This window comes from Cannabis sativa, chromosome X, assembly GCF_029168945.1.
Source record: "Cannabis sativa cultivar Pink pepper isolate KNU-18-1 chromosome X, ASM2916894v1, whole genome shotgun sequence".
In the NCBI taxonomy this organism is placed as follows: Eukaryota; Viridiplantae; Streptophyta; class Magnoliopsida; order Rosales; family Cannabaceae; genus Cannabis; species Cannabis sativa.
In genome coordinates, this window is record NC_083610.1 from 18,453,756 (window position 1) to 18,467,075 (window position 13,320).

The following is a 13,320-nucleotide window of genomic DNA, read 5'->3' on the forward strand; positions in this document are numbered from 1 at the left end:
GAGTTCGTAACAACCATAGATATGACAGTCTCAAAGCTCAGACACAACGAGACTGCAAATGACTTCAAAAGCAGATGCACTCGACCTCACCCACCTAATCCTACATGCTTGACCACGTACTACAACCAATGTGCTGAATTCTACACAAGAACTATGTACCACAAGGTTGCTGAGCAGCTTGATTTAGAGAATAATTATTTTGTCATAAGTGAGGAGCAAGAAGGAGAGTGGCAGATATACACCATTGGAAAGTTTCAGCATCCGGAAGTCCGATACCGAGTTCATTACTGTGAAGGCCAACGAGCACTACACTGTAGCTGCATGCTATATGAAAGTCAGGGGTACCCTTGTAGACATTTATGGGCTACAATGAAAAGATTAAACATCAGAAGAATACCTAATACTCTTCTCATGAAGCGATGGAGCAAATCCGCGAAGACAAATCTCCACCTACATTTTAACCCCCCGGCCCAAGAACAACAACACATTTATGAGATGGCTAGGTTTGGATCTCTCACCTCATTAACTTATAACTTGACTTTCTATGCAGCAAAAACAGAGGATTCGTACACGCGTGCAAAGGAAGAGATTGAACGGCTAACTCTAATGTTGAAGGAAGAATTTGAGATGAGTTCCAATCCAGAAGGACAGACGCCACAACCTGGAAGATATCGTAACAACCCCAACATTATTAAAGACCCTGAAGTTGTGAGAACAAAGGGTACGGGAAATCCAAGGGAAGGACCGAACGGGGAGCAGATCCCAAGAAACTCAAGACATTGTCGCATTTGTCGCTCATCAGGCCATGATTATCGGCGGTGCCCAAACCGTCAACAGAATACTGGATCTCAGGGGCAACAGTCAGCACACAATCAACCAACAACTGACTCATTCAATGAACACTCCAACGCGTATTTCCCTGAACCGCCTTCCACCACACAAGAATCATACTATGGTCATTCATATATATAACTAGCTATTTTTAACCGTTGATGTTTTAAGGTTTATGACTCTAGTTATTGCTTCAAAAACTCTACATTTATATACTTCATGTTATGTTTGCCGTGTTTAAGGTATTTATCTCAACAAATCTCAAATTTATAATTAATGAACAAATAAATTATTTTACCCAAGAAAATTCAATCTTATAAGGTCAAAAATTTCCATAGTAATTGTATTTTTTTATACACAATAATAAAAATAAAAATAATACACCAACTTAAAACTCAATATATACCAACACATAATTTCATAATTTATAACAAATTATTCTTAACAATGTACTACGAAACAAATATGAATGTACTCTGTACGTGATATTTTGTACTCGGTACGTGATATTTTGTACACTAATTTTACTAAACAGCATGCATAAACAATTAATGTACTCGGTACGTGATATTATGTACTCAACTACAATTCCAAAATTACATACATGATGTAAAATACCAAAATAACCCCACTCCGACAACATGGACCCACTGCCTACAGTATATTTGTACAATTAACTGCCACGAACAGTAAAGCTGTTGTACTTTTTTTTACTTTAACTGACGTGAACAGTAATTAAATTGTACCTTTTTATTTTTTAATTAAAAATACAAATTTACAACCGGTTACCTAACCTAGAATAACCGGTTGCCAACTTAAATAAATAATTAAAAATTATAACTATTCTAACGTGGGACCTACCTGCCGTACACGGATTCCATTCCGTGTTTTGCACATTTGGGCACAAAATCGGCTGCCTATATATATATATCATATATTTAATTTATTTTCAGATAAAAAGGGCAAAGAAAGAAAACAAATTGTGAAGAGAGATACAGGAATTTCGATAAACTGGTTTGGTCTTCCTCTTCCCCCAATCATTTCACCCGACTCTGTTTCCTCTCATTTCTTGCTTCTTTATCTCTCTCTCACCGTCACCGGACCTTGCTTGGATCAGAGGCGGAGAGGTTCTGCTCATCTTAAACGATTAACTTAAGGACTCAAACCACACCATGGTTGAAACTAGGCGGAGCTCTTCTACCAAACGATCCCTTTCTTCTTCTCCTCCTCCTAACCCCAAACGATCCAAGGTAATTGTGTTTTCTTTCGTTCTTGTTCTGGTCTGTGCAGGTTTCTTTGTGGTTCTCTTTTTTGTGTTTGTGAATTTTTGGGATTTTGCATGTGGGTTTCTGATTGTTAATCGATATTTGTTTCTAAACCCTAGGCTGCGGAGGCTTCTTCGTCTACCAATGAGGTTCAGGTTTCGGAACCGGCTGAGCTGTTAGCTCCGGTTAAAGAAGCTGTTTCTGAATCAGCAGGTTTGGAGCTTCGTTCTTCTGATCTGGCGACTCCTGATCCTTTGAAGACTGAAAGCGCTTTTGATGAGGCCTTGCCCGAGAAGTCTGCTGAGATTGGTGCTGATGGTCTGGCTTTGGTTTCGCCGCAATCTTTAGGTGCGATCTTTTGTACATAAACTGTTCTTGCAGCTACGAAGTTATTGGATTTTCGTTGTTTTTTTTTTATTGAGAGATTGGTTTTGGGGTGTCATTTTCTCTTTGGTTTAGGGGAACCTGCTGTGGATGTGGAGAAATCGAAGGCACTTGGTCCGGCCATAACTCGGTCTAAGAAGCGTCCAAGCAAGCTGCCAAAGTCAAATCCGAAGGTTGCATGGGGAAAGCTTCTTTCCCAGTTCTCTCAGGTGGATTTTTGCCTTTGTTTTGTACTGTTACTTCTAGCTTATCTGCATAGTATGGTGTAATTGTATACCTGGCGGCTATACTTTTTATTATTTTTCACTCTTATCCCATAAATGGTATAAATTTTCTTCATTGTTCTTCCCTGATTTTAATGGTGAAATGCTGCTTTGTTTTGTATGGGGGGACTGTTTACTTCTGTAGCAATGCACACTAACATAAAGAACGTTTTTGTAAGTACCGTTTATGGTACTAGTCCGGGCTTGTGGGCTGAACTGGAGATGTAGATATTTAGTCTAGGAGAGTGATTGTAAGGTTTAAATGTAAACAGTGTAACAGCATAGCTAAAAAGAGTAGCTTTCTCAAACTGTGAAAACTTCTCTCAAGAGAGTGGATTGGACCAGCATTGTTTCGTAATTAGTGTAAATTTGATGGACTTGAGAGATAATCTGGGACATGTTGTAGCCTTGAAAGTTGACAGGATAATTGCCATGCTTGTTCCATGAGGCTTTGTGTGCTGCATACTGAGACCTCAGCTTGACATTTTTTTTACCTGATACTTAGGACTGATTGTGTTGATTGTTTTTTACCAAGAGGGAAATGAATGAGAACTATGAATGTCTTTGCTTGTGATCAGTTTCCCAGTTTTGTGTTGTCCCTCTGTTATGAGAGGTTAGTAGATTTTAACCAATAGTGATCATATAAGATTGTACTGAGTTTGTTATTATTCTTTCAGCCCCAGAAACTAATGTTCATCTATATCTTCCTCAGCCTTTTTAAAGGTTCATGTACTTTATATCCTTGACCAAAGGATGTACAATGTTGTGAATGATTGAAATTCTAATTGGCATCTGAGGGATGTTTTTACAACAAGTTTTCTTTGGTTCATTTTTCCTTGATAAGACTCTCTCTCTCTCTCTCTCTCTCTATATATATATATATATATATATATATATAAATAACTGAATGTTCAAATGTTATTTGGCGCCCATCTTTTTCCTTCGTTGTTGTTAAAGCAGATGGATAACCTAATGCTGTTTTCTTTCCCTACTAGTTAGATTGAGAAAGGCATAAATAAGATACAATTGTTTCATGTGCTTTTTTTTGAATATATCTCATGATTTTGGTCGCCCTTCCAGAATCCTCACCTGTCGATCCGTGATTCTAATTTCACCGTTGGTCAAAGCCTTCAATGCAACTTAGCGATTAAAGATCCATCAATTAGTAATACTTTGTGTAAACTGAGGCACATACAGGTATGCCTATTTGTATCAAAGACAAGATTAGTTTAATATTTACATACCTCATAGTATGAAGTATATCTCTTGATTTGATTTGTTGGATACTGCAATGTCATATTGGTACTGACATATGTTTACTGTTAATTTTAAATCATTGTAGCGTGGTACTTCATCTGTTGCATTGCTGGAGATCATGGGGGGCAAAGGTGATGTAAAAGTGAATGGCAAAAGTTATCGGAAAGGTTCTAGTGTTATTTTAACTGGAGGTGACGAGGTCGTGTTTAGTGCGTCCCTCAAGCACTCATATGTATCCTTTTTATCAACTTTGCCATATTGCCTAATGCCTAGAGCAATGCAGTTTGTTATTTGCATTATTTAGCCTTTCGTGATAGCGTCTTCATACTATCTTCTATTGTTTTATTTTATCGAAATGAAGCATCCTGCATGATTACATTTCTTACCTTTTCTATAATTTGCAAAGTAATCCTTGACGTCGCTTAAGATTTTTCAGCAGCTTGTGAATGATAACTTTGCTGCTTCAGTTAGCATATTAGAAGCCCAGAGTGCTCCAGTTAAAGGAATACAAATTGGGGCAAGGTCTGGGTCTGGGGATCCCTCTGCAGTTGCTGGAGCATCAATATTAGCATCTTTGTCAAATTATAGGAAAGATTTGACCCTACTTCCCCCTCCTGGAAAAGCTGGTGAGGAGATGCAGCAAGATGCAGAAATATCCTCAGTACCTACTGGCTGTGCAGGATCAGGGGATCTTGCTGCCGATGTTGACATGAAGGACTGTGCTAATAATAATGATCAGAATGGTTTGTCAAGGGAAAAAGATATCACTCCATCTCCTGATGCTGGCAATGCAAACTCCAACCTTGATGGCATTGGACTGGATGCTTCTATAGATGCTGAAGTGGGAAAGGTTTCTGGGACATCTTATGAATTAAGGCCACTTTTGAGGATGCTTGCTGGTTCATCTTCTTCAGACTTTGATTTAGGTGGCAGCATTTCTAAATTATTTGATGGGCCAAGGGAAATTAGAGATCTTCTCAAGGATATTGATCGTCCGCTTTGGATATCAAGTAGGCGACAAGCTTTCAAAGATAAATTGCTACAAGGGATTTTAAATTCTGATGATATTGAAGTTTCATTTGAAAATTTTCCCTATTATCTAAGGTGCTGTTTTAAATCTTTCTTTTCTTTTCCCTTTTCCCTTTTTCTAGATAAAATATCTTTGGCTTTACTTATGTTTTGTTTGCATTCATCTGCTTCAATTATTCGTAAAACTATACTAAATTAGTGTGTGGTCCCTATTCTTTCTTCATCTTAGGTGATGATTGATTTGTAGATTATTTATACTTGCTGTTTATAGTCGGTTATTTGTGGGATTGATGGCAAGTTTTGGATTGTTACAGTGACACAACAAAAAATATTTTGATTGCTTCGACATATATACATTTGAAGTGCAACAAATTCGCGAAGTATGCTTTGGACCTCCCTTCAGTGAGCCCTCGTGTACTGTTATCAGGACCAGCTGGTACGTAAATTTACTTGCAAAACATTGGTTTATAATATGTGACCTCTGGTGATATTTCTTATTCTGATCCTGTCTTGCATGTAGGCTCGGATATATATCAAGAAACTTTGATAAAGGCACTTGCCAAACATTTTGGGGCTAGACTGCTAATTGTTGAATCTCTTCTCTTGCCTGGTGTAAGTTATTTAGAGTTTGCTCTTTGTTCAATTACCATTTTTTGGTTTTTCCTTCATTTTCTTTTCTATGTATGTTGTTATCGGACTCGGTTAGAAAATCGTCTCTTATAAAAGAAGGAAATGAACTAAAATTTAGTAGGAAGCTGTTTTAAGAATCTATTACTTGGGTCGGTATGATTTTATTGAATGCATATTTGTTTGGACATATTTATTTATATGTTGTCCTGTTAAACTTCAAATAGGGACCAATGCCAAAGGAGCTTGATAATGTGAAAGAAGGACCGAGACCTGAACGATTGTTATTTGCCAAACGGACTGTGCAGTCTACTGGATTATCACATAAGAAACCAGCCTCGAGTGTTGAGGCTGATATTACAGGTGGATCCACTGTAAGCTCACAGGTTCCACCAAAGCAAGAGTCTTCAACAGCATCATCGAGAGGCAATACATTTAAAAAAGGCATGATTTCTATTTATTTATTTATTAGCTCATAAATTTAATTTGTTTTACGTACTTGTGTTAACCCTTGCAATATATACTCAGGTGATAAAGTAAAATTTGTAGGTCCTTCTGGACTTGCTTCTCTGCAGAGTTGCCCCCTAAGGTGTTGTTTTCTTACTTTTTTTTTCCTTACAGAAAAGTTTCTGTATTTGTCAGTATATGGCGATTTTTTAGTTTTATATATATATATGCTAAATTAATAAGAAAGCAGTAGTAATGGGAATAGGAGTTGAATAATGTTTAATGGAAGTTTAAGAAAATTATTGTGCATAGGAATGGCCTTTCCTCATTTTTTTTTTGAGGAATAGCAATTCCACCAAAATGGTGGATTTGAATGGCATTCTAATGCTTTTATATTTTAACCAAACAAAGATTTGGAACTAAAGTGGATTTCTTCTCATTCTTTCCTTTTTCTCCAACCTAACTTACCCTAAATGGTATTGCTGCCATCACAAGAGAATTAATTTGGAATGCATTTCTTGATCCTTCATCTGCTAATTGTTTGCCGAACTTTTAATCAACCCTAAAACCTTCTCCATTTAGGAGAGTGACCTCTTGAATTTTAGCTTCTATTTTTTGTGCCCAGTGGTTATCGATAATTTTAGCATTTTGTATGTTAACAATTATCTATTAGTTCTTATTCCTTTTTTTAACAAATGTGAGACCATGTATTGGTGGATTATTTTCTGATATATGAAATTGTTGTATATATTTTTTCATGCTTGAAGCTACATAATTTGTCCTTCACTTTGTTTCTCAGTGGTCCTTCATATGGTTATCGAGGAAAAGTTGTCCTTGTGTTTGAGGGAAATGGGTCCTCGAAAATTGGGGTTAGATTTGACAAATCAATCCCAGAAGGCAATGATCTTGGTGGCCTTTGTGAGGAGGATCATGGCTTTTTCTGTTATGGTGATTTCTTGGCACAATTATTTTTTCCTTAGCTTACACTTTGATGTGGGTTTACTTGCCTGTTGTTAGTGTGATTTTAGTTTAGACTTATTTTATATATTTACTTTGCAGCCAATCATTTAGCTCGTTCGGATAGTTCTGCAGGCGATGATGTTGACAAGCTTGCTATCAGTGAACTATTTGAGGTATATTTTGTTAGTTTTTCAAAATTTCTGCTGTTTTTAGTTGTATTTGTTAAGATGAAAGGTGTCTCATCTACAGGTTGCATCAAATGAGAGTAAAAACACTCCCTTAATTTTGTTTGTCAAAGACATTGAAAAGGCTATGGTGGGCAACTCAGATGCCTATGCAATTTTAAAGAATAAGCTTGAAAATTTGCCAGAGAATGTTGTTGTCATTGGCTCTCATACCCAGTTGGACAATCGTAAGGAAAAGGTATGTGTTAAGAGTGTCACTATGTTAGCTTGTTTATAATAGCATTGGAAGCCTATTGATATATCGTTGAGTGTTTGACATAGCTTGTTGATCTTTCCAGTCACATCCCGGTGGTCTTTTATTTACGAAATTTGGAAGTAATCAGACTGCTTTGCTTGATCTTGCATTCCCGGTATGCAATCCATTTAGCAAGTTTCTATTGTATATTTTGCTCACATTTTGTCAAGAATTTATTATTAATTTTCTCCTGACTTGTTGGTAGTAATACTGACAGTTTTTTGTGATGCATAGCTTAGTTTTTTTCCAGAAATGTTTGACTTATTACTAAAAATGTAAATAATATCCTAGTTGGACTGTGCTATGCTAATTTGATTTTCCTGGTTGATTTGTAGCTTATGGATTATTATTGTATATTTTAGTTTATTTTTTGAAAAAAATTGACATGTGTTTTACTGCCTTATGTCCAGGACAATTTTGGTAGGCTGCATGATAGGAGCAAAGAAACTCCCAAAACAACAAAACAACTCACTCGACTTTTCCCGAACAAAGTGGCAATACAGCTGCCCCAGGTATGGATAATCATCTACGTACCAGTATAAACATAACTAACCATGGTGATGAATTATATTTTTATGGACTCGAATGGAGTTGTTTTACAAATGTGGTACTCGCAGGATGAAGAAGTCCTTTCAGACTGGAAGCAGCAGTTGGAACGCGATGTTGAAACTTTGAAAGCACAGTCAAACATTGTCAGCATTCGATCAGTGAGTATATTGTGTCAGACGAATGAAAATATTGTATAATTTTGTTTAGTTGCACATGCTTTTTTAAGTAAAAAAGCTATTAAAAAATAGGGAATGTGTCAAGACTATTCTCATGTCACCATTATGTCATTTGGAATGGCTCCTTTATTTTATCAAGGAGAATAGGTCAAGTTCAAGTATAAGTATATATAGCGCAGCAAAATGGATATTAGACTTTAGTGTGCATCTAGTCGGTACCTGTACTTTGGAGCAGGGCGAACTTGACAAGTATAAGTATATAGTGCAGCAAAATGGATTAGATTTTAGTGTACATCAAGTCAGTACCTGTGACTTTAGAGCAGGGTGGATTATTAAGGGGTTTTTATTGATCAAGTTATAATACAGGCCGATGTATTTATTCATCACGAGGTTAAGGTTTTTTTCTTTTCTGTTGGTTGCCTTTTCTATTAAAAAAATTTAAGATTTCTAATTTATCTACCTTATTAAGTCGAATATTATTTACGTTGGAGTTGGGATATTATTGTGGAGCTAAAAGTGTCGCACTGTTACCGCTATACAAGGATGTTTACAAAACACCAATCCTCCAAATTCTTATTCAATTTACTATGTTGATGATATGTTTTAGTATATAGTAGAATCTATCCTACAAACCCTAAGCTGTGGAATATTTACTCAATAGCATTGTGTTTCTTGCTGCTGTGTTATGGGTCTTTATGAACTACTGGTGCTTTGCAGGTTCTTGATCGGGTTGGCTTGGATTGCCCCGACATTGAGACTCTTTGCATCAAAGATCAAGCCCTTACAGTTGAAAGTTTGTATTCTTGAATCCATTCTGGTACTGCTACTTTTTATGCCAGTTGCCTTTATGCCAGTTTTCATTTATGTTATTTCCCCTTATGCTATTTTTAGGTGTGGAGAAAGTTATAGGTTGGGCTTTGAGTTATCACTTCATGCATTGTTCCGAAGCTTCAGTCAAAGATGAGAAACTTGTAATATCGACTGAAAGGTTGTCATTTTTTTTTTCTTTGTAATTATCCTATTTTATGATATTTATTGATTCATTTTGAATATTGAAGTTTAGATACATCTCTATATTCTTCATGCTAACCTCCGTATTTGGTTTAATACTGCAGTATTACAAATGGGTTGAGTATTCTTCAGGGAATTCAAAGCGAAAGCAAGTGTGTTAAAAAATCACTGAAGGTAAGCAATATTATTGTTTTGTGTACTTCCAAGACCTCTCGGGGGCAGAATGTTCTTCCTCCATGGACTCTTTCACAATCCTCCGGCCCCCATGCTATTTCTGTTTTGGTTGTTTTGTTATTATTATTATTATGCCTTTTTGGATTGTGATCTTTCAAATGTTTTCAGGATGTGGTCACAGAGAATGAATTTGAGAAGAAACTATTGGCCGATGTTATTCCACCAAGCGACATCGGTGTGACTTTTGACGACATCGGGGCATTGGAAAATGTAAAGGACACATTGAAGGAATTGGTGATGCTGCCTCTTCAAAGGCCTGAATTATTTGGCAAAGGACAGTTAACTAAGGTAGGTGGCCTGTTCCTACAATTTCGTTTTCTAAATTATATTTTGATGTGCACTCAGGTGTTTTCTTCCTTGAATTGTGGTTGGCAAATATTTTTCTGGTGATTATCTTATTGCATTATGTTTATTTTATATGCCTTGTCATGCCACAGCCTTGTAAAGGAATATTGCTTTTTGGCCCCCCTGGTACTGGAAAAACAATGCTTGCGAAGGCTGTTGCAACTGAAGCTGGTGCCAACTTTATCAACATATCAATGTCCAGTATCACCTCGAAGGTTATTAACGAATATCAGAAGTTTTTCTTTTTCTTGTGCAAGCATGTACTTGGAAGTTGTATGACAAGTTTTATTTATGGTTGCAGTGGTTTGGTGAAGGAGAGAAATATGTAAAGGCTGTGTTCTCTTTAGCTAGTAAAATTGCACCTAGTGTGATATTTGTTGATGAGGTCAGTTAAATGCATCTGTGTCACTTTATTCTCTCATTGCTCTCATTTTAGTTTTCTTTAGGATTCTACTTGCCTAATCATGTCGCTGCCCATAAAATAATGGATGGTTATTATTGTAGGTTGATAGCATGTTAGGGAGACGTGAAAACCCAGGAGAACATGAAGCTATGCGCAAAATGAAAAATGAGTTTATGGTGAATTGGGATGGTCTTCGTACAAAGGATAAAGAACGTGTACTTGTACTTGCCGCTACCAATAGGCCTTTTGACCTTGACGAGGCCGTTATTAGGAGGCTTCCTAGGAGGTAAAAAGATCCTTTCTTTTTCTTTTCATTGATTTTTTGGCCAATTTTATTTAAGCATTAATTGATAAGTTCATACTTATTTGTTTGCAGGTTGATGGTAGGTTTGCCAGATGCTCCCAACAGAGAAAAGATTATTAAAGTTATATTAGCAAAAGAAGAATTAGCACCAGATGTTGATTTGGAAGCAGTTGCTAATATGACTGATGGATATTCTGGAAGTGATCTTAAGGTTTCCTATTGATTTTACCTAATATTATCTACTATTTCATTTTCCGTTTGTTTTGTTAGAGAATAAGAATTCATTCATTTAATCGTGTATTTAATTGCAGAATCTATGCGTGACAGCAGCTCATCGCCCCATTCGAGAAATATTGGAAAAAGAGAAGAAGGTTAGTTGTACTTACAATTTTACACTGTTTGCATGAACTATGGAAGTTGAATTGAGGAGTATAGCTTACATTGGTTGTCTGTGTAACTTGTTATCTCGATTGTGGAATTTGGATTCTGTGCATATGGTGATTTTTGTCTTTGTTACTTAATTCAGGAGAGAGCTTCAGCTGTGTCGGAGAGCAGACCTCCACCTGCATTATATTGTAGCTCCGATGTTCGATCACTGAAGATGGATGATTTCAAATGTGCTCATGAACAGGTAAGACAGTGTTGTATATTGCTAATAGTGAGATCATTGTTTGTGAACTTATCTGCTGCAACAGCACCCTCGTTGGGTTGCGTCAGGTGTTCTATTGCATTAACTTTTTGTTGATTTGAATGCAAAGGTGTGCGCAAGTGTCTCATCAGAGTCGACAAACATGAGTGAGCTTCTCCAATGGAATGACCTTTACGGAGAGGGCGGGTCGAGAAAGAAGAAATCTCTAAGCTATTTCATGTAGAGGAAGAAGAAGAGTTGGTTTTTTCATGTATAGGGGTGCGGCAGTGTTATTCTTGGTTCTTTGTCATGGTAGAAGCGTGGCAGAGTTGGTGGTGTTTGGGGCCTATTATCAATGGAAATGCCAATTGTAGGTCCTTTTGTATAATATACAGGGCTCTCTTCTTGTTTAATATTTTTTCCGCCCGAAATTTATTTATTTTCTAAAAGTTAATGTTAGAAATTTTACAGATGTTAAAATCAAAAGTCGTTTAATCTTTTTTTTTTTTTCCAAAGGAGAAGACTTGGTCCTGGGCCTTTTTGCCTGTACATATACCCAAATTAATCTATTAATGAATAAGAATATTATTTCTTTTTTGGTCTTCGTGTATTGTATTTTTCTTTAACCCTACCTATGGTAGAGGGAACAGATAGATGTAAAGTAAAATTTGCTGTGAAAAGTCTGAGTTAAAGAAAAAAATAAAGAGATTTGAACTAGGCTAATTAGGAGGTTGTTTTTTTTCTTCTATCATACCTTTTGGCCTTTTTTGGGCATGAGTGCGGTGTGATTTGGTCGGAGTTGTATTTATTTTTATTGATATTGTGTGGTTGGTTTTTTTTTGTTCTTTGATGGCTCGTTATCAAGTTACTATTAGTGGTTGAGAATAATAAGTTCTCTATGACTGAAAAGGTTGTTAGAAGTGTAGTTACTTATCTTGCATAATAATTGAGTGACTGAAAAGGTTGTTAGAAGTGTAGTTACTTATCTTGCATAATAATTGAGTGTTCAAGCTATGAGGTTGAATGAACTTGTTGTAACAAATTTTACTATTGTGTCTTCTGAGATGTAAGTGAAACTGAAAAAATGTGTTCTTAAGGTTAATTGTGATGCTGCAATCTTTTTTATATTATTTTATTTTTAGTGTTTTTATCAAACAATTTGAAAATTAGACGACCGATTATTTGACTTGTTTTTCTAATTCTTTACCAAGTCCATGTAGCTGAGACATTCAATAAAAAAGTTAAATTTTGATATTTTATATTTTTACGTTGGAGACCTAGTGCTTACGGTAAAAAGACTAGTTTAACTATGAGAATAAAAGGCAAATTTGAGACACAATAGGAAGGACTGTATGTTGTCATTATGGTCTTCTTAAGAGAGGCATATAAACTCTTAGATTCAGAAGGCCGATGCATTTACCTACGTGTCAACGAGAAGTTCATCAAAAAGTTTTCCACTTAAACAAAAGGGTCTTTTACCTATGGTGTAAACTGCGCACTTAAAAGAAAGAAAGTGTGCAATGAGCTACGCAAGGCTTGATCTCGTTCCTGGTACGTAACCAATTTAGTTTATAACTAAGCCCAGTCACACAAAATAAAAAAAAAATTATCTCCTCTCAAAAAAAAAAAAAAACCGCAATGAACTACGTAAGGCTTGATCTCATTCTTGGTACGTAGGCAATCTAGTTTATAACTAAGTCCAAGCACACACAAAAAAAATTATCTCCTAAAAAAATTGTAAAGAACTACGAATGACTTGATCCCTTAAAAGGGTACGTTGAGAATCTGAACAAAATTGGATGCAACCACAAAAATAAAATATATATTCCTCCTACAAGGAAATCAAAATTCTAAAATGTCTAAATGATAAAATACTATTTGTTCTCAAAGCCAATAAACAAAAAAATTAACAGAACTAAAAACTAAAACTAAATTTTTTAGAGGCAAAATAATGGGATCTTCAGTCAATCTTAAAAAATAAAGTCAAAGCGCCAAGTTTTCTCTGAAATTCTTCTTCTTAAACCTTGAGTGTCGTTTTTCGCTCTTTCAGCTTCATAGAATTTTTCAACACCAGCTTAGTCCTTTAATTGATTTATCTCCTTAGCAAGACATTGCTATTTCTTCAAA

General features: G+C 36.0%; 2 protein-coding genes across 2 annotated transcripts; both read left to right on the forward strand.

The window, feature by feature from the left end:
• Positions 1-21: 21 nt before the first annotated feature.
• LOC133032079 (protein FAR1-RELATED SEQUENCE 9-like) lies at positions 22-972 on the forward strand. The gene has a single exon (XM_061105901.1). It carries the CDS (start codon positions 22-24, stop codon positions 970-972), a length of 951 nt encoding a protein of 316 aa, XP_060961884.1.
• A 772-nt stretch (positions 973-1,744) lies between these two features.
• LOC115698051 (uncharacterized) lies at positions 1,745-11,791 on the forward strand. Its single transcript, XM_061105661.1, has 27 exons — positions 1,745-2,081; positions 2,216-2,444; positions 2,556-2,689; positions 3,824-3,940; positions 4,086-4,232; positions 4,428-5,104; positions 5,344-5,465; positions 5,550-5,641; positions 5,884-6,100; positions 6,185-6,245; positions 6,903-7,051; positions 7,163-7,236; positions 7,313-7,486; positions 7,587-7,658; positions 7,954-8,055; positions 8,161-8,250; positions 8,986-9,061; positions 9,160-9,256; positions 9,384-9,453; positions 9,622-9,801; positions 9,951-10,073; positions 10,160-10,243; positions 10,363-10,547; positions 10,638-10,776; positions 10,877-10,936; positions 11,092-11,196; positions 11,324-11,791. The coding sequence occupies exons 1-27, from the start codon at positions 2,004-2,006 to the stop codon at positions 11,435-11,437; spliced, it is 3,768 nt and encodes a 1,255-aa protein (XP_060961644.1). The 5' UTR covers positions 1,745-2,003; the 3' UTR covers positions 11,438-11,791.
• The last annotated feature ends 1,529 nt before the right edge of the window (positions 11,792-13,320 follow it).